At 51.4% G+C, this 19,959-nt stretch overlaps 3 protein-coding genes across 3 annotated transcripts; all 3 read right to left on the bottom strand.

The window, feature by feature from the left end:
• Positions 1–7,694: 7,694 nt before the first annotated feature.
• LOC137815656 (uncharacterized) lies at positions 7,695–8,773 on the bottom strand. Its single transcript, XM_068618769.1, has 2 exons — positions 8,627–8,773; positions 7,695–8,093 (listed from the first exon to the last, which is right to left on the bottom strand). Exons 1-2 carry the CDS (start codon positions 8,771–8,773, stop codon positions 7,695–7,697), a joined length of 546 nt encoding a protein of 181 aa, XP_068474870.1.
• A 163-nt stretch (positions 8,774–8,936) lies between these two features.
• Positions 8,937–9,554, bottom strand: LOC137815650 (uncharacterized). Its single transcript, XM_068618766.1, has one exon. It carries the CDS (start codon positions 9,552–9,554, stop codon positions 8,937–8,939), a length of 618 nt encoding a protein of 205 aa, XP_068474867.1.
• A 354-nt stretch (positions 9,555–9,908) lies between these two features.
• On the bottom strand, positions 9,909–10,517 carry LOC137815646 (uncharacterized). Its single transcript, XM_068618761.1, has one exon. The coding sequence runs from the start codon at positions 10,515–10,517 to the stop codon at positions 9,909–9,911; it is 609 nt and encodes a 202-aa protein (XP_068474862.1).
• Between the last annotated feature and the right edge of the window lie 9,442 nt (positions 10,518–19,959).

Genomic DNA, 19,959 nt, shown 5'->3' with positions numbered 1-19,959 from the left:
AATCCCGGAGATCACCTCTGGGTCAGCTTGAACGGGATTTCTGGGAGATCCATCTTCTCAATCTTCCAGCAGTCTTACAAAGACTGGAAAGGGAAGTTCGTGAAGGTGTGCCAAAACGACCAAGACCCCTCACTGCTCGACGGCTTCCCCTTGTATTGGGTACACAAGGGGAACAAGGACTCTAAGGACAACTTCAGAAGACCAAGGAGCCCTGACAACATGGGGGAGTTAGACAAAGATCTTTGTCTCTTCTGGAAGAGCGTGGCTGCCGCCAACATCACCTTCCCCACTACCTCAATCATTCCCTACGAGTTTTTCGAGAGCCAACTCGAAATACACATAGGTTAGCTCCTACCTCCACACCAAGTCCTTCACTCTATTTTGGCATTCTATGATTCTGTGTTGACCTTGATCTTTCATCCATGTACCACTTGTGTCATTTCTGTATGAATGCACTTTCATGTTTTGCTTCTGCCTTGGTTGCTGATCTATTTTTTACCTTGTGCAGATAACATGTTGGGAAAAGGGAAATTGGCAGAACTGAGGGCGATCGCCCGATCCCACAAGCTTGCGGCGGGCTCCCAAGCTGCGCCTAAATCTGGATCGACTTTTGCGTCGTGTTAGCTTCGGTCCTTCGCCTTGATTCACCTCAAGAACCTGCAAAAGACGGAACGGCGCCGCTGCGGCCGATCACGCTCCGACGCCCAAGTCAGTGACTGAACCACCAAATACTAAGAGAAAACTTAAGAACTCTCAGGAACCGTGCAAAATTCTCTCTCAGCGTACTCAAGTTCTCGCAAGTGTAAAAGAAGTAATCTGAAACGCGCGTACCTCAGAAGTTCGTTAGAATCTCTTATATACCTGTGCACTTTCTCTCTCCTGACAGTTACACATCTGGACACGTGGCTCGCATCCAGCTGTACACGTGTCACCATCTGGAGCATCCTTGACTTGGGCGCCACTTCTTACTCTTCAGGCTTTTGGCTAAGTTACTTATGCATGAAACAACTCAGCGCATAGCTGCCTTGGAGCGTGATCCCTTCTGCGTGGCGAGTACGGGTGCCTTCATACACACCTTCCCTGTGGTCTCGCCGGCCGCCTTCATGATCTACCTCTCTTGCTTCGTCTTGCATGTTCAAGGTAAGCCGTTCCCCGACCTCAACCTCTGGCTAGCTAGGGAATGACTATCTGACGACTTTATCCTCTGCTTCGAAAGCCTGAACAAGCTTCTATGATCCTTTGGCGATGTCCTTCTTTTCGGCGATCTCTGATCACTTGGTCGTCTGGGTTCGCCTCCGGCGACTTCATCACAAACTTGGTGACCGCCGGTTTAGGTATGTTAGGGATCGGAGCACGCCAACTTAAGGACTGGCGACTGCACGAGCCCCCCGACTTCCTTCCCTTCTGCCAGCCATGGGCCCTGCTCAACACGCCTACATAATAGCTTGCTGCCACGTCATCACTTCCGACTACCAGGGCGGTACAAAGGGTATGAATCCTTTGGACAAGCCTTGTTTAGGTCTGTGAAGTCAAAGCACATGCGCCACTTCCTGTTGCTCTTCTTTACCAGCACGACATTAGCTAACCATTCAGGGTACTGGACCTCCCTGATATGGCTTGCGGCGAGGAGCTTTTGCGTTTCATCCCTAATCGCCTGTCTCCTCTCCTCATTAAACTTCCTTCTCCTCTGTCGCACTGGTCTTACCTGTATGTCCATTGCCAAATGGTGACACAAGAAATCGGGGTCGATTCCCGGCATGTCTGAAGCAGACCATGCAAAAGCATCCAGATGCCGTTCTATCACCTTGGCGATTTGGTCTTGGAGCTCACCTTCCAAAGATCTTCCCAACTTGAAGACCTTGCCCCCGATCTCCCTCTCGAGCCACTCCTCGACGGGTTTGGGTCTGGTTTCCCTGGCGATCACCGCCCTGGCGATTCCCGACTCCCTCGCTTCCTCTGGGCGGTTTCTCGCTTCTTCTTCCCGTCCGACGCTCTTTCCCTGAACCTCAGCGTATACCATGGTGACATCGCCTCCGGCGGTCACTTCCATCGCCTCCGGCGGTCACTTCCATCGCCGCATCAACAACTCGCCATTTTGTTGGCCTGGGCTTCACATCGGGAGGCGGCGTCGTGGTGATGTAGCTCACCGACCTCTTACTCTTGAGGCTGTTTTCGTAGCACTTCTTTTCCTCCTTTTGGTCGGATCTTATGGTGATCACCACCCCCTCCATTGAGAGCAACTTAACCTTCATGTGCCTGGTTGAGGGCACAACTCCTATTCTGTTGAGGATCGGTCTTCCCAACAGAATGTTATACGCCGAGGGGGCCTTCACGACGAGGTACTTGATCTTCTCCGTCCTCGAGGCCACCTCATCCGTGAACGTTGTTCTCAGCTTAATGTACCCCCTGACCTCCACCTGATCGCCAGCGAACCCATATAAGCATCCTCCATAGGGCCTTAACTGGTCGAGGGGTAGTTGCAACTTGGTGAAAGTCGGTCAGAACATTACATCGTCGAGCTGGTAACCCAGGGCCAAGCACGAGTCAAGGGTGTGACCAAAACTCTGGTGGAATTCGCACCATGCGTTTGGTTTTGGCCCGAACTCCTTATCGCCAACTTTCTCAGGCGCCTTAACCCTGACAGCTATGTTGGGAATGGCAATCAGGTCTGCCAGCCCCATGACGAACTTGTACCTGGGTGGGCGATTGAACTCCCTGGGGCGCCCTGGGCCCCTTCCCTTGTTTTTCTTTGGATCGTAAGGATGGCGAGTCCTCTGATCCTTCTTAGCCGCCACCGTCTCCAGCACCCTCTGGGGCTGGATTCTAGTCTGGGCCCGTGGCCTAGCAGGAGCCACGCTCCCTCTCTTCCCGGCGACTTCACTTTCGTCGGCGATGTGGGCCACAACAAGTCGCCTAACTTCAGCAAACGTGGCGGGGTGGCCCCTAATTAGCGCCTCGCAGAAAGGTCTAGGCAACACGCTCTTTTTGAAGGCGTATACCAGCATCTCCTCGTCTTTGGCGGGCGAGCGGACCATCTGTGCTCCAAAACGATTCAAATAGTCCCCGAGGGACTCTCCCTGATACTGCCTCACGTCGAACAGGTCATAAGACACCCTAGGTGGCGCCTTGTTCACAATGTACTGGTCGACGAAAAGCTTCGAAAACTGCTGGAAATTGGTTATGTGACCTGTAGGCAGGCTAACGAACCATTCCAGCGTTGTTCCCTGGAGCGTGCTCATAAACATCTTGCAATAGACAACATCTGAGCCTCCTGACAACATCATCTGCGTGTGGAACGCAGTGAGATGTGTTTCAGGATCCTCCACGCCGGTGAAAGAAGCTTTCACAGGTACTACGCTCGTAGGGATCGGCGTGTCTGCGATCGCCTGAGCGAACGGCATCGGGAAAACGCGCGGTGGCGATGACGGTACAACTTCCTCCACATTTGTGCGTCCTCTCTGCTCGTGAAGAGCTTGACGCAATTCCTCAGTGACCTTGCTGAGCTCTTCATTTCTGGCCTGAGAGGCGACCAGGTCTTCATGCATCTTCGCCTGCTCTATGCGCGATGCCTCCACATTTTCTTGCAACGCGCGCATGATCTCCATCATTTGCGCCATGGTCATGGCGCCTTCTGCAGTAGCTGGCACAACGGGACTGGAACGCGTACTTCTCATCTTTCTCATGAAAAATCAACGAATCAAACTTCAACGACCAAAACCTTCACCAGCGGAACGATCGATCCAGCAATCAATCGGTCAAAACCTCTTAAACTACAAAGAACCTTCAAGAACGCAACCACAACAGCACGGAATTGATTCGGATGCAAAAACCTTCACAGAAACTTGCAATGTCAACACGAACCTACCACTTCACCAAAACTCCCGATTCACCGATCAGAAACTCGAACGAACGGTAAAAACTTCGATTCACCGATTGAAAGCTCAAACGAACGGTGAAAAACTTCAACTACCGATTGAAAGCTCGAACAAACGGTGAAAAACGCCGAAAATGGTTGCGCCAGCACACAACCACACAAGAATCGCAGAAACTTCAAGAAATCACGCTGTGGATGGGAAACACGTTTTACACGACCCCACGGTGGGCGCCTGATGATCCTGCCGGTTGATCTGAGTGCAAGAGCCTTGCCACATCAAAGGTTTCTCCTTCTGGATCAGCTTCGCACCACGTTAGCTACTGTCCTTCACACCACAATTCTCCGCAAGAACCTGAAAAAGATAGAGTGGCGCCGCTGTGGCCGATCGCGCTCTGACGCTCAAGTCAGTGACGGAATCACCAAATACTAAGAGACAAAATCTAAACTCAAGGAACCGTGCAAGTATTCTCTCAACGTACTCAAGTGTTCTGAAAAACGTACTCTAGTGTTCTCAGAAAGCGTACCTCAAAATCTGTTAAGAGTTCCTTATATACCTGAGCGTTTCTCTCTCCTCACGGTCACACCTCTGGACACGTGGCTCGTATCCAGCTGTACACGTGTCACCATCTGGAGCCCCCTTCTACTTGAGCGTCACCTCTACTTCTTCAAGCTATTCGACTAAGTTACCCATGCGAGGAGTAACTACAGCTTCCTTGGAGCGCGACCCCTTAAGCGGCGAGTACGGGGTGTCACCATGCACACCTTCTCTGTGCTCTCGCCTGCCGCTATCACGATCTGCTTCACTTGCACATTATGCATGTTCTGGTAAACTGTTCCCTTGCCTCGACCTCTGGCTAGGGAGTGATCATCTGATAGCCTTGTCCTTCGTACTTGTACCCCTTGAAAGCCTTAAGTAAGCCTTCCTGATCTTTCGGCGATGTGCCCCTTTAGGCGGTCTCTAACCACCTGATCTCCTAGAACTCACATACGGCGACTATGACGCAAACCTGGTGACCGCCGGTTAAACATACCAGTGATCGGAGAACGCCAACTCAACGATTGGCGACTACACAGACTTCCCGACGTACTTCCCTCCTGTCGACCAAGTGTCTCGTTCAACACGCCTATATTATCGCTTACTGCCACGTCATCACTTCCGATTACCTGATCGGTACAGCAGCCATTCCACTTGCTTTGGCTGAGACTACCGTCGCACCAGCCCCCCTTTGATAAAGGCAAATGGGTGGTGGTGGTGCCTTCTGAAGACGCGGAAGACTCTGCTGAAGGGCAAGTCTTCAAAAGAAGAAGGACTACCCGAGCGACACCTGAAGTTGCTACCTCCACCACCTCCTCCTCCCACAGGGCTGAGTCTCTTAGGGAGAACCCTCCAAGTGCCACCTCACCCCCTCAACCATTGGCCTTGGAGGGTGAGACTGAAGCTGAGCCCACATCAGCTCCACCACCTGCCCCAGAACTTCCCCTACCTCTTCAAGAAACGCTGAGGGGATACTTAGAGAAGATGTCTCCCAACAGCCAAACCGAAGGGCCCAAAAAGGAAGGCATGAACTACTCTATGGGCGCCTTCATTGCTTGTGCTAACACCTGACGGGCCCAAGCTAAAACCAGAGCGATCGAAGCCTCTGCCTTCCAAGCTTTGGAGAAGGAGAACGCCTCGTTGAAAGAGGAGAAGGAAAGGTTAGCCCGCCACTGGGAACATCAAGAGGAGGCCTACAAGGTCTCGTTGAAGGTGGCTCAAAAGTCCAAGGAGGAGGCTAGCAAACGACTACATGATGTGGGGCAGGCGCATGCTGAACTCCTTAACCAAGTCGTGCCCCTCCGAGTGAAAATCGTGGAGCTTGAAGACGCAGCCAAGACCTCTGTGGCGCAGCAGAAGAAGCTTGAAGACCATTGCACTGACTGGGAACAAAAGTTGGGAAAAGCTGAGGCAGCACTCGAGGCCAAAACTAACGATTACGCCCTGCTAGCCACTGAAAACACGACTCTGCAGGCCAAGGTTCAAGAGCTGATCGCTGCCTTATCAGCCAAAGAGCAAGAGATGGCTTCACAAGCTGAGAACTTCAAAGCCACAGAGGAAAAGCTGAGCGAAGAGGCTGTAACGGGTTTTGTTGATGGGTTTGCGGAGGCCCTTGCTCAAGCGGCTTGCGCGAACCCTGGCATCCACATTTCAGAGTGCAGCCCCTTCAACGAAGTGGTCGATGGCAAGCTTGTGCCTTTGGAGGCCCCTGAAGACTAGCCAATCATTGTACTTTGTAACTACTGTGAACATTTTCTGCTACCCATTTTGCACATAGCTAATCTTTGTAATCTCCATGAACAATGTCATCTGCATACTTTAAATATAACTGATCGTTCTGGTTTCATACTCTTGAGTGTTCTTTTCTGTCTTTACTGCCTTCGATCACTCGTATTTATGCTTTATTCCCCATCACCTCTACCTGCTTTGATCTACGCTCTCATTTTGCTCTTCGAATTTCTCTTGCCTTTTTAACTTGCAAAAATTTTCAACTTTCTTTTTTGCTCACTTTCCTTGCGTCCCAGGGCGCTTACTGCCAAGGGTATTGCTAGCTTTGTGATCGCTTAAGATGAAAAGAGGTCTCGTCTCTTCTATGGCCTCGACATCGCCCAAGGGCGAGGGAGGGCTTTATCTCTTCCTCTGTGGCCTCGACATCGCTCGAAGGCGAGGAGGGTTTATCTTATCTGTACTGGGTGTCCACGTTCGAGGAGAGACCTGCTGAACGCGAGGTCGTATTGTCCTTAGCGTGTCTAAACACTTGGGACAAAGTCACGCTTTGGTGCCCACGCCCGTGGAGAGGCCTATTACAGCAGCGCCGTATCGTCCACGGGGTGCCTAAACACCAAGGCAACTTAGCCCTTATCTCTGCACGCTTGGTGCCCACGCTTGAGGAGAGGCCTACCCGGGGGTAGTGCCGTTTTGTCCCCAGGGTGTCTGAAAACTACAAGGCGATCAGTGTTCTTGGTGCCCACGCCTAGGGAGAGGCGTGTCGGAAACATCGTCGTATCGTCCCTGGTGTGTCTAAACACCAAGATGACCAGGGATTTTAGTGATTACGCCTAAGGAGGAGGTTTCCCGAAGGACGATGCTTCTCCTTAATTGCGTGTATCTGCACCAAGTGACCTGGTTCTCCACTGCTCCGAACTTCTTACTGTCTGATGCCCACGCTCAAAGGAAACGCCCCCCGCCACTTCCTTACGAGGTGTCTAAACTTCAGACACCGGGGCTAGCTATTCCTACCTGAGGAGGGGGCGTCCCGAAGGAATCCCTTAACCCCTGCTCATGGACTAGACACCCGGATTTTAGCTTATACTGAGTGTACCTTGATCCTTGCGTATGAGCGTGTGCTCCCGTTACTTGCTTTGATTTTGACGCCCGCTCCCTTATCTGGCGATGCCTTCACCTGGTGATGCCTACGTCTGGCGACGCCTACGTTTGGTGACGCCTGCCCCAGGCGACGCCTACGGTTGGCGACGCCTTGAGCCTTTGTTTTTGTTTCTTAGTCTTTGCTTTACATTGTGAGAAAAGGAAAGGGTGAGACAAAGTTTTCTTGAACTTCTTTTTTACTTGGGTGACCTCATTAAAAAACCTCCGAGAGGGAAAACGAGTGTCCCCTTTAAAACTGTGTACTTCATAATGTTCTTCAACTGAAATAAAATTTTAAATTGGCTGCATTCCAGCTGCGTGGGATGGGCCCCCCTTCTAGAGTCTCTAACTTGTACGAACCATTTCCCTTGGCTTCGGTTACTCTGAAAGGTCCGGTCCATTTGGGAGACAACTTGTTCTCTAACTCATAAGGATGACCTTCCGCATGACCAAGTCAGCTACTTGGAACTGTCTCGACTTCACCTTAGAGCTATACTGATGCTCCACTCTCCTCTTCACAGCTTCAGCCTTTATCCTCCCTTCCTCTTTGGCCTCGTCCAATAGTTCTAGGTTTACCCTTCTTTCCTCGTTGGACTCCTCTGTCACAAAGCTCAGAAAGCGAGGTGAGCTCTTGTGAATCTCCACCGGGATCATGGCGTCTGACCCATATACCAAGTTGAACGGCGTCTCCATGGGGGAAGATTGAGGCGTGGTGTGGTAAGCCCACACGATCCTTGGTACTTCTTCTGCCCACACCCCTTTAGCTTTCTCAAGCCTTCGCTTCAATCCCCTCAGCAAAATTCTATTTGCTGACTCTACCTGCCCATTCGTTTGGGGGTGTTCGACTGATGCAAACACTTGCTTGATTCCTACCTCTGCACACAGCTTCCCCAACTGTTGGCTCGCAAACTGAGTGCCATTATCTGAGATGAGACGCCTTGGCACCTCGAAACGACACACAATGTTCTTCCAAACAAAGTGTTATACCTTGTGCGCAGTGATCTGTGCCACTGGTTCTGCCTCTATCCACTTCGTGAAGTACTCGATGACGACTATCAAATACTTCATCTGCCTTATCGCCAGAGGGAAAGGCCCCAGAATGTCGATCCCCCATGTGTGGAAAGGCCACGGGCTATAAATCGACCTCAACTCTTCTGGAGGCGCCTTGTGCTAGTCAGCGTGCATCTAGCACTGCTTGCATCGCTGGGCGTACCTCACACAGTCTTCCCTCACTGATGGTCAATAAAACCCCGCGCGAATCACCTTGGAAGCTAGTGATCTTCCCCCTACGTGGCTTCCACAAATCCCTCGTGGAGTTCCGATATGATCCTCGTACACTCGTCGCCACTCACACATGTTAGAATTGGGTGCGTGAACCCATGCCTGAATATCACTTCACCAATGAGAGTGTACCTTGCAGAGTTTTTCTTTATCCTCTTTCCCTCTCCAGGCTCTGCTGGGAGAATCCCATCTGCAATGTATCGCCTATAAGGTGTCATCCACGTATCCCCTTCTTCCAAGGCACACACCTGCACACGCTTCTCTTCCTCGGGCGAGGCCGTATGGGCGCTGATGCGTGGTGTCCTCGCCGTATCTTGAGTCAGAGAGCGATGACTCCTTGGCTTTCCTCTCGCTGCGCTAATGTGAAGAACATCCACCCTATTATCCTCCACAAATTTTCGCGGTGCTTTGAGCGTTTCTTAAATGACTGTCCTCTGCCTTCGTGAGCAAGTCAGCTCTGGCATTTTGCTCTCTAGGGACATGCACCAGCTCAAACGTAGCGAAAGCTCCCTTCAACACTTGGACATACTTTAGATATGCTGCCATCTGCGGGTCCTTTGCCTGATACTCCCCAGTTACCTGCCCTGTGACCAACTGTGAATCACTCTTTACCAAGAGGCTCTGCGCGCCCATTTCCTTGGCCAAAAGCATTCTAGCAATCAGCACCTCGTACTCAGCTTGGTTATTGCTTGCTTTGAAGGCGAAGCGTAGGGCTTGCTCGATCAACACCCCGTTAGGCCCCTCCAAAACTATTCCCGCGCCACTCCCCTGTTGATTGGAGGACCCATCCACTGAGAGCATCCACTGTGATCCTAACTCCACCTCTTGGGGGGCACCTCCTGGTGAGAGCTCTGCGACGAAATCTGCGTGGACTTTCCCTTTGATGGATCCCCGGGCTTCGTACTGGATATCAAACTCTGACAGCTCCACCGCCCAGCGAACCATCCTTCCAGCTACATCTGGCTTCTGAAGTACTTTCCGAATGGGGAGGTTCGTCATCACCACCACTATGAAGTTGGGAAAATAGTGGCGGAGCCTCCTGGCCGAGAACACTATTGCCAACGCTGCCTTCTCCAACGCCTCTCTTTGTCTTTAAGCTATTTTCATAGCATCTCCGGGCCTCCTCTTGATCAGATTTGATCACAATGACCCTGCCACTAAGATCGGGAACTTCATCTTCATGTGGCACGTGGAGGCCACCGCTCTTAGTCTATTCAGCGCTGGCCTTCCCAACTGGATGTTGTAGGCTGAATTAGCATTCACGACTAGATACCGGATGCTCTCGGTACGCGACACCGTTCCATCAGTAAACGTCGTCCTCAGCTCCAGGTAGCCACGCACCTCAACTTGGTCCTATGTGAACCTATACAAGCATCCAGTGTAGGGCCTCAGCAAGTCAGGGGACAACTGCAACTTATTGAACGTCGACCAAAACATGACATCTGCAGAACTGCCCTGGTCGACGAGAACCCTATGCACCTTTCTCCCAGCTGTGACAACCGAAATGACCACAGGGTCATTGTCATGTGGGACAACATCTCGTAGGTCAGCCCTTGTGAACACAAGGTCTGAATCCCACTGATCATCCAAACCCTCCTCAGCAACTGAGTTCACTGCCTTCACATACCTCTTGTGCTGAGAGGAAGTGGGTCCTCCTCCAGAAAAGCCACCAGAGATGGTGTGCACTTCTCCATGGATTGGCATTTCATGCGCTTGATCCTCCTTTGGCACTGTTAGGGTTGTGGTCGTAGTAGGCCCAACAAGATAATCCTTCAGAAAGCCATTCTTCACGAGCTCATCCAACTGATGGCCTAGCGCCAAGCAGTTGTTGATATGGTGCCCAAACACCTCGTGGAACTCGCACCACGAGTCCTTACGAGGTCCGAGCACCCTGTCAGACTTCACTGGTGGCCTCAACCTGTCAGCTATGTTGGGCACAACAATAAGATCCTTCAGCTCCATCACGAAATTGTGCCTTAACGGCCTATTTCCTTTCCTCACCTGCCTGTTCCCTTCTGCTGCCCCCTTTTCCTGAGGCCTCCTCGCCTCCTATGGGCGCTTCCTGTCTTGGTTCTTCCTTCCCGTCGTGGCCTCGTGGACCCTGACGGGTTGTGCACGCGACTGCGCTCTTGGGCGTGCGGGTGCGACACTTGTGCGCTTCTCGCACACCTCGCCCTCAAAGGCGATGTGTTCCACCACGCGACGCATTATCTCAACAAAGGTCTTGGGGCGGCTTCGTATGATCGATTCACATAAGGGTCTAGGGGACATTCCTTTCCTGAACGCGTAGACGATCATAGGCTTCTCTGTGGTGCCAACCTTCACCATCTGCGCTCCAAAGAGATTGATGTATTCTGTACCGACCTGGTCATCAGGTGTGATGACATGGACAAAAGAAAAGTAAGTGGTCCAGAAGTCAACATAGTCGCCGTATGTAGAAGCGACGTTCTGCAGTATACATAGCCGGTTACCGCCAAGATGAGTGATCGCCCAAGAGAAGGACATCGCCTAAGCAAGACATCGCCCAAACGAGACGTCGCCCCAGTAAGACATCGCCCGAAGAGTCAACCCGCGTGACAGAAGCATTTCGCAGAGAAGAGGGCCTACACGATGGAATAACCCTAAGTTGGGTGGCGGCGCTGTGGGACCCTCCGCACGGAGTAAACGATCAAGTCAAAGGGGGCACGTGATAATGCCCACGTGCTCGTTAAAGACCTCCAAGGAAGACTGCATGCATGACACGTGTTTAATTAGAGCACTCCAACAGTATGATGGTGCGAGAAATACAGTACCTAAGTTAGAGCTCAAGGGGCCGCAAGGTTAATCATTGCACTCCAGATAAGGAAAGTCCATGGGCCAGATATGCTAAGATCCTAAGGATAGCGGCACAAGGACCTTCTCCAAGGAACCCTAGATAATAGCAGCAACACAAAGGTAAACCCTAGTTTTCACCTATATAAAAGGCACGAAGAACCCTAGTAAGGTACGTCCTTTACAGTTGACAACCTTTAATCTAGTTCTCATAAAGTTACTCAAAACATTAGACCCTTGTTGTTCTTGACGGCGCACCCAGCTGTGAGCACAAGGCAATTAGGGCAACACAGTTTAGTCACATAGTTCCAGTTATTGAGATAATCATACAATTTTCAGTCACTTTGGTGTTTCTTGCTAGCTGACTTGAGCGTCGGAGTGCAAACGGCCGCGAGGGCGCCCCTTTGTTCTTCTTTTTCCGGTACTCATATACAAGAGAGAACGAAGGTGCTCTGGCTCGTGATTATAAGCCACTCGTAAGGACGACCCGGGTCAACCGGCCGGAACATTTGGTGCCCACCGTGGGGTCGATATAAACACCGGTTCCACCACACAAGTTTTAATTTCAGTTTTTAAAACCCAGATAAACTGAGAGGATCTCCAGAGAGCCATGACCACCCGACCACCACGCGCCAGGAGCGAAGAGATGACCCTACAACAACTCATGGGTATGGTGCAAGGGCTGCAGGACGCAGTGGTAGCCTCAAAGGTGGAGCAGGAACGTATGGAGGACGCAATGGCAACCTCAAAGGTGGAACAGGAGCACATACAGGCGGATCTGGCAACCTCCCAAGCAAGAAACGACGAGCTCCACCACGCCAATGAAGAATTACGCCGTGGATGGCGTGGCAGAGACGAGCCTGAGGCTGCGTCCCCACCCAGGGAATTCACAACACCGTTTTCACAGGTAATTCTGGAGACAACGATCCCCAACACGTTCACGGGACCCAAAGCGACCTTCACAGGGGCAGAGGATCCCGAGGCACACCTCACGGCGTTCCACACAGATGTTGCTGGTAGGCGGTTCAGACGCCGTGAAGTGCAAGCTTTTCATGAGCACCTTGACAGGGATGGCTATGGATTGGTTCATCAGCCTCCCAGAGGGCCACGTCACGTCCTTCGCCCAACTCTCACAACTATTCAGGGAGCAGTATCTAACCAACAAGACTCCTGCCCCAGTCTCACATGATCTCTTCGACGTCAAGCAGTTCCAAGGCGAAACCTTGAAGGAATACATAAGCCGTTTTGGGGCACAAGTGGTGAAGGTAGGCACCTCGGAAGAACCCATGATCGTGTATGCATTCAGGAAGGGGGTACGACCCGAATCTTTTAGTAAAACGCTCAACTACAGTCGCCCAAAAAACTTTCGCTGAAATAAGGCGACGAGCAGTAGAGCACATTGCCTCAGAAGATGAGGCGTATGAGAAGTGCACCAAGCCGCCCACGCGGCCCAAAGCACAGATACGAACACAACCCGTTAGGGTTCACCAAGCCACCACGGAGAGGAAACATTTGGACAGGAAGCGTGCCTACGAGCCAAGGAGGACCCAGCCTAGGGGTCGAGCAGAGGATAGAAGAGAAGGGAACAGGCCACCGAGACACAACTTCGTAATGGAACTTCGAAGATCTGATAGCGGTGCCTAACATAGCCGACAGACTGAGGCCACCTGAGAAGTCCGACAAAATGCTGGGACCCCACAAGGAATTATGGTGCGAGTTCCACGAAGCATTCGGACATCGTATTAACAATTGTTTAGCGTTGGGTCACCAATTAGACGAACTCGTGAAGAATGGTTTCCTGAAGGACTACTTGGTGGAGAAGCAGGCAGGACAGTCGTCGGTCCCACAGCCGGCGAGCGGCGAGGGACAGTAGCACGAGGTGCCCATCCACGGCGAGGTCCACACCATAGCGGGTGGGTTCTCGGGCGGCGGATGTACGGCATCGCAACGCAAGAAGTATGCTAGATCCGTAATGTCAGTGAAGGCTTTTGAGGATCATTCGCCCGATGTAGACATCACGTTCACTAAAGAAGACCTCAGGGATGTCGTGCCTCACGACAACGATCCCATCGTGATCTCACTTATCACGGCAAGAAGGATGGTTCATTGAGCACTGGTCGATCAAGGGAGCTCGGCAGATGTGATGTTCTGGACAACGTTCGAAAAGTTACAATTGTCCCCAGACCGTCTGAGGCCGTATGGGGGCTGCCTATACGGCTTTGTTGGTGACCAAGTGGAGGTCAGGGGGTACATCGAGTTAAGAACGACGTTCACAAACGGGGCGGTGTCGCGAACAGAGAAGATCAGATATCTGGTTGTGAATGCCCCCTCGGCGTACAACGTCCTGCTAGGAAGGCCAATGCTCAACAGGATAGGAGCTGTGCCCTCCACTAGACATATGAAGGTTAAACTACCTTCAATGGAAGGGGTGGTCATCACTATCCGCTCCGATCAAAAGGAGGCAAAGAAATGCTATGAAAACAACCTCAAAAATAGGCGATCAGTGTACCATGTAAGCACAACGCCACCCCCTGGTGCAGGTCCCGGCCAGGAGGACCGGCGAGTGGGCACAACGCTCCAAGTAATCGCTGGGGAAGATGTCGCGAGCATCGCAGAGATAGAGGAAGAAGGCGACCGCCTGGAGGCCACCAGGGAGTTAGGAATCGAAAGGCGATCATCACCAATGAGAGGAGGCCCCAGCCGGTCAAGGAGTGGCTCACGCAGGAGATCGGCGGAAAGACATTCAAGCTGGGAAAGGCCCTAGACGACGAAACGCGGGATCAAATCACCAAGGTAATAAGTAGACATCTGGATGCGTTTGCATGGTCCGCCTCAGATATGCCGGGGATTGATCCCGACCTCTTGTCCCATCGGTTGGCAATGGACCCCCAAGTCAAGCCGGACCGTCAAAGAAGGAGGAAGTTCAATGAAGAAAGAAGACAAGCGATCAGGGAGGAAACACAAACTCCTATCCGCAGGTCACATCAAGGAAGTGCAGTATCCGGAATGGCTCGCCAATGTTGTGTTGGTAAAGAAGAGCAACGGGAGATGGCGAATGTGCGTCGATTTCACAGATCTAAACAACGCGTACCCAAAGGATTCCTACCCTTTGCCCAGCATAGACGCCTTGGTAGACAATGCAGCAGGGTGCAAACTGTTAAGCTTCCTGGATGCCTTCTCGGGGTACAACCAGATAAAGATGCACCCCATGGACGAGGAAAAAACTGCCTTCATGACGGAAAGGTCGTGCTATTGTTACAAGGTGATGCCCTTTGGGCTGAAGAACGCGGGAGCTACGTATCAGAGGCTAATGGATAAAGTGCTCGCGCCCATGCTAGGGAGGAACGTCCAAGCTTATGTCGACGACATGGTCGTGACATCCCCGAAAAAGAATCGGCACGTCGCCAATCTAGAAGAATTATTCGCTACAATAGCCAAGTACAGGCTGAAGCTAAATCTTGAGAAGTGCATTTTCGGCGTGGAAGCGGGGAAGTTTCTGGGTTTCCTCTTAACTGAAAGAGGAATTGAAGCGAACCCTGACAAGTGTGCTGCCATCCTGGCGATGAGGAGCCCTGCTACTGTCAAGGAGGTACAACAGCTTACAGGTCGGATGGCCGCTCTGTCACGATTCGTATCTGCCAGTGGGGAAAGGGGCCACCCGTATTTCCAGTGTTTGAAGAGGAATAACAGGTTTGTCTGGACGAAAGAGTGTGAAGAGGCTTTCGTAAAGCTCAAGGATTACTTGGCGAGCCCGCCGGTTCTGTGCAAACCCCAAGTAGGAGCGCCCCTCAAACTATACTTCGCCATCATCGAAAGGGCGTTGAGTGCAGTGCTCGTCCAGGAGCAAGATCAAACTCAGAAACCTATCTATTTTGTCAGTAAAGTGTTACAAGGTCCAGAGGTAAGATACCAAGCCTTGGAGAAGGCGGCCCTGGCGGTCGTGTTTTCGGCGAGGAGGCTACGACATTACTTCCAGAGTTTCGCGATATGGGTGATGACTGACTTGCCCATCCAAAAGGTCCTAAAGAAACCAGATGTGGCCGGGAGGATGGTGAAATGGGCAGTGGAGTTGTCCGAGTTCGACATCAGGTATGAACCCCGAGGACCGATCAAGGGGCAAATCTTCACTGACTTTGTGGTCGAGCTGTCCGCCGAAACAACGCGTAGTGCCGGAAACGATGATCGGTGGATACTCTCGGTTGATGGATCGTCCAACCAACTGGGTAGTGGGGCTGGAGTCATTCTGGAAGGTCCCAACGGCGTATTAATAGAACAATCCCTGAGATTCGCCTTCAAAGCCAGCAATAATCAGGCGGAATCCGAAGCATTGATTGCCGGTATTCTATTAGCAAAGGAAATGGGGGCGAAGACATTGATGGCCAAGAGCGACTCTTTGCTGATCACCGGGCAGGTAACAGGCGAATTCCAGGCCAAGGATCCGCAAATGGCGGCCTACTTAGAGTATGTACAGGAGCTAAGAAGTTCTTTCGCCTTGTTCGAAGTGGTGCACGTGCCAAGGGAGCAGAATGCCCGAGCTGACATGCTTGCCAAGCTCGCCAGTTCGGGCAAGGGGGCAGGCAGAGGACCGTTATACAAGAAACTCTAAAGACACCTCGGGCATTCGCAGCAGATCACCAGGTTCTTCAAGTTTGTAAGTCAATGGAAGAGATAACAAGGGGTCATCGATCATTAACTCAGGAAACCTTGAGAGCGCCGAGAGTTAGGGCGCACCCAGCGGAGGAAGCAAAGACAACGCGAGTTTGCACTGTTTACCAACCAGACACGTGGATAACGCCATACCAGCGATACATAGCAGACGGCGTCCTCCCAGTAGATCCAACAGAGGCCAGAAAGATAAAGAAGAGCTCCAGCAAGTTCACCTTGATGGGGAACTATACAGGTTCGGATTTACACACCCCCTATTAGTATGTGTGCACGGAGAGAAGTGCGTAAGAATTATGACTGAACACCACGAGGGAATCTGCGGAAGCCACATCGGAGGTCGAGGCCTGGCAACGAGAACTCTCTGCGCGGGCTATTATTGGCCAACCATGAGGGAAGATTGCAAGGAATACGCACAACGTTGCAAACAATGTCAACAACATGCTGATTGGCACAAGGCGCCCCCAGAAGAGCTAAAGTCGATCTATAGCCCCTGGCCGTTTCATACGTGGGGAATTGATATTCTGGGGCCCTTTCCGTTGGCGATTAGGCAAACGAAGTACTTGGTCAAGGCAATCGAGTACTTCACGAAATGGATTGAAGCGAAACCAGTAGCCCAGATTACCGCACACATGATTCAGAATTTCGTGTGGAAGAACATCGTGTGTCGTTTTGGTGTACCAAAGCGTTTGGTATCAGATAATGGCACCCAGTTCGCGAGTCACTTATTGAAGAAACTGTGCGAGGATATTGGGACACAACAGGTGTTTGCTTCTGTGGAGCACCCACAAATGAATGGACAAGTGGAGTCGGCCAATCGGGTTTTGCTCAGAGGACTGAAGAGGAGGTTGGAGAAAGCCAAGGGGTCTTGGGCTGAGGAAGTCCCTCGCATAGTGTGGGCATATCATACTACCGAACAATCGGGAACACACGAAACCCCGTTTAGCTTGGTATACGGGTGCGACGCCATGATCCAGTCGAAATCCAGGAAAGCTCGCCAAGATTCCAGAACTTTGTAGCAGAAGACTCGAACGCTGAAAGGAGAATGAATTTGGATTTTCTGGACGAAGTCAGGGAGGAGGCGAGGGTAAAAGCCGAAGCAGTAAAAAGAAGAGTGGAACGTAAGTACAACTCCCGGATGAAGTCAAGGCGATTCAGAAACGGCGACCTGGTAATGAGGAAGGCCCACCAGTATGAGATGCAGAATAAATTGTCGCCCAAGTGGACGGGACCATTCAGAATAACCGAAGCGCTCAGAAACGGCGCTTACCGCCTAGAGACATTGGAAGGAGGGGCGATTCCCCGCACTTGGAACGCCACCCATCTCAAGTTTTATTACAGTTAAAACATTTTCAAGGGGGCACTCTTTTTCCCCGAAAAGGGTTTTTTAATGAGGCCACCTATTAAAAAGTTTTCGAAGTTTATCAAAGCTCCCAGAGTTATTTAGATGTACGCTTATTAAGTTTTTGAAGAGAGCCCTTGTTGCCTTTACATAGTTTAGTGCAAATTTGAAAGTTAAAATTTTTTCAAGTCCTCATCGTCAGTTGGCGATCGGAGGCACAGGTCAAGTTTCAAGTCCTCATCGCCAGTTGGCGATCGGAGGCACAAGTCAAGTTTCAAGTCTTCATCGTCAGTTGGCGATCGGAGGCACAAGTTAAGTTCCAAAACCTCATCGCCACCTGGCAATCGGAGGTGAAAATTAAGTTTTAAGTCCTACTGGCCTAGAACGAGTATAGGCGAGAACAGAACAAAAAGTCCTACTCGCTTAGTACGAGTATAGGCAAGAATAGATTAAAGGTACTACTCGCCTAGAACGAGCGTAGGCGAGAACAAATCGAGTATAAGCGAGAGTCTAAAGCAAGTTGAAAGAAATGTCCAGTATAAAACCCGAGCGCCTAGCCCTTGAGCAGGGGTTAAGGGATTCCTTCGGGACGCCCCCTCCTCAAGTATGAATAGCTAGCCCCGGTACCAGAGAAAGTCCTCCTCACCCTCGAGTGAGTTCAGGCAAGATGAGATTAAAGGCCCTCAGTGCATCCAGGGAAAAGGTAGCCCCTGGGCAAGTTGAGGCACCAGAGAAAGTCCTCCTCACCCTCGAGTGAGTTCAGGCAAGATGAGATTAAAGGTCCTCAGTGCATCTAGGAAAAAGGTATCCCCTGGGCAAGTTGAGGCACCAGAGAAAGTCCTCCTCACCCTCGAGTGAGTTCAGGCAAGATGAGATTAAAGGTCCTCAGTGCATCCAGGGAAAAGGTATCCCCTGGGCAAGTTGAGGCACCAGAGAAAGTCCTTCTCACCCACGAGTGAGTTCAGGAAAGATGAGATTAAAGGTCCTCAGTGCATCCAGGGAAAAAGTAGCCCCTGGGCAAGTTGAGGCACCAGAGAAAGTCCTCCTCACCCTCGAGTGAGTTCAGGCAAGATGAGATTAAAGGTCCTCAGTGCATCTAGGGAAAAAGTAGCCCCTGGGAAAGTTGAGGCACCAGAGAAAGTCCTCCTCACCCTCGAGTGAGTTCGGGCAAGATGAGATTAAAGGTCCTCTGTGCATCCAGGGAAAAGGTATCCCCTGGGCAAGTTGAGGCACCAGAGAAAGTCCTCCTCACCCTCGAGTGAGTTCAGGCAAGATGAGATTAAAGGTCCTCAGTGCATCCAGGGAAAAAGTAGCCCCTGGGCAAGTTGAGGCACCAAAGAAAGTCCTCCTCACCCTCGAGTGAGTTCAGGCAAGATGAGATTAAAGGTCCTCAGTGCATCCAGGGAAAAAGTAGCCCCTGGGAAAATTGAGGCACCAGAGAAAGTCCTCCTCACCCTCGAGTGAGTTCAGGCAAGATGAGATTAAAGGTCCTCAGTGCATCCAGGGAAAAAGTAGCCCCTGGGAAAGTTGAGGCACCAGAGAAAGACCTCCTCACCCTCGAGTGAGTTCGGGCAAGATGAGATTAAAGGTCCTCTGTGCATCCAGGGAAAAGGTATCCCCTGGGCAAGTTGAGGCACCAGAGAAAGTCCTCCTCACCCTCGAGTGAGTTCAGGCAAGATGAGATTAAAGGTCCTCAGTGCATCCAGGGAAAAAGTAGCCCCTGGGCAAGTTGAGGCACCAGAGAAAGTCCTCCTCACCCTCGAGTGAGTTTAGGCAAGATGAGATTAAAGGTCCTCAGTGCATCCAGGGAAAAAGTAGCCCCTGGGCAAGTTGAGGCACCAAAGAAAGTCCTCCTCACCCTCGAGTGAGTTCAGGCAAGATGAGATTAAAGGTCCTCAGTGCATCCAGGGAAAAGGTATCCCCTGGGCAAGTTGAGGCACCAGAGAAAGTCGTCCTCACCCTCGAGTGAGTTCAGGCAAGATGAGATTAGAGGTCCTCAGTGCATCCAGGGAAAAGGTATCCCCTGGGCAAGTTGAGGCACCAGAGAAAGTCCTTCTCACCCACGAGTGAGTTCAGGAAAGATGAGATTAAAGGTCCTCAGTGCATCCAGGGAAAAAGTAGCCCCTGGGCAAGTTGAGGCACCAGAGAAAGTCCTCCTCACCCTCGAGTGAGTTCAGGCAAGATGAGATTAAAGGTCCTCAGTGCATCTAGGGAAAAAGTAGCCCCTGGGAAAGTTGAGGCACCAGAGAAAGTCCTCCTCACCCTCGAGTGAGTTCGGGCAAGATGAGATTAAAGGTCCTCTGTGCATCCAGGGAAAAAGTATCCCCTGGGCAAGTTGAGGCACCAGAGAAAGTCCTCCTCACCCTCGAGTGAGTTCAGGCAAGATGAGATTAAAGGTCCTCAGTGCATCCAGGGAAAAAGTAGGCCCTGGGCAAGTTGAGGCACCAGAGAAAGTCCTCCTCACCCTCGAGTGAGTTCAGGCAAGATGAGATTAAAGGTCCTCAGTGCATCCAGGGAAAAAGTAGCCCCTGGGAAAGTTGAGGCACCAGAGAAAGTTCTCCTCACCCTCGAGTGAGTTCGGGCAAGATG

Source organism: Phaseolus vulgaris, chromosome 10 (genome assembly GCF_000499845.2).
Source record: "Phaseolus vulgaris cultivar G19833 chromosome 10, P. vulgaris v2.0, whole genome shotgun sequence".
NCBI lineage: Eukaryota > Viridiplantae > Streptophyta > Magnoliopsida > Fabales > Fabaceae > Phaseolus > Phaseolus vulgaris.
Note: the sequence above shows the minus strand (reverse complement) of the source record. Positions and strands in the feature narration are given on the sequence as shown.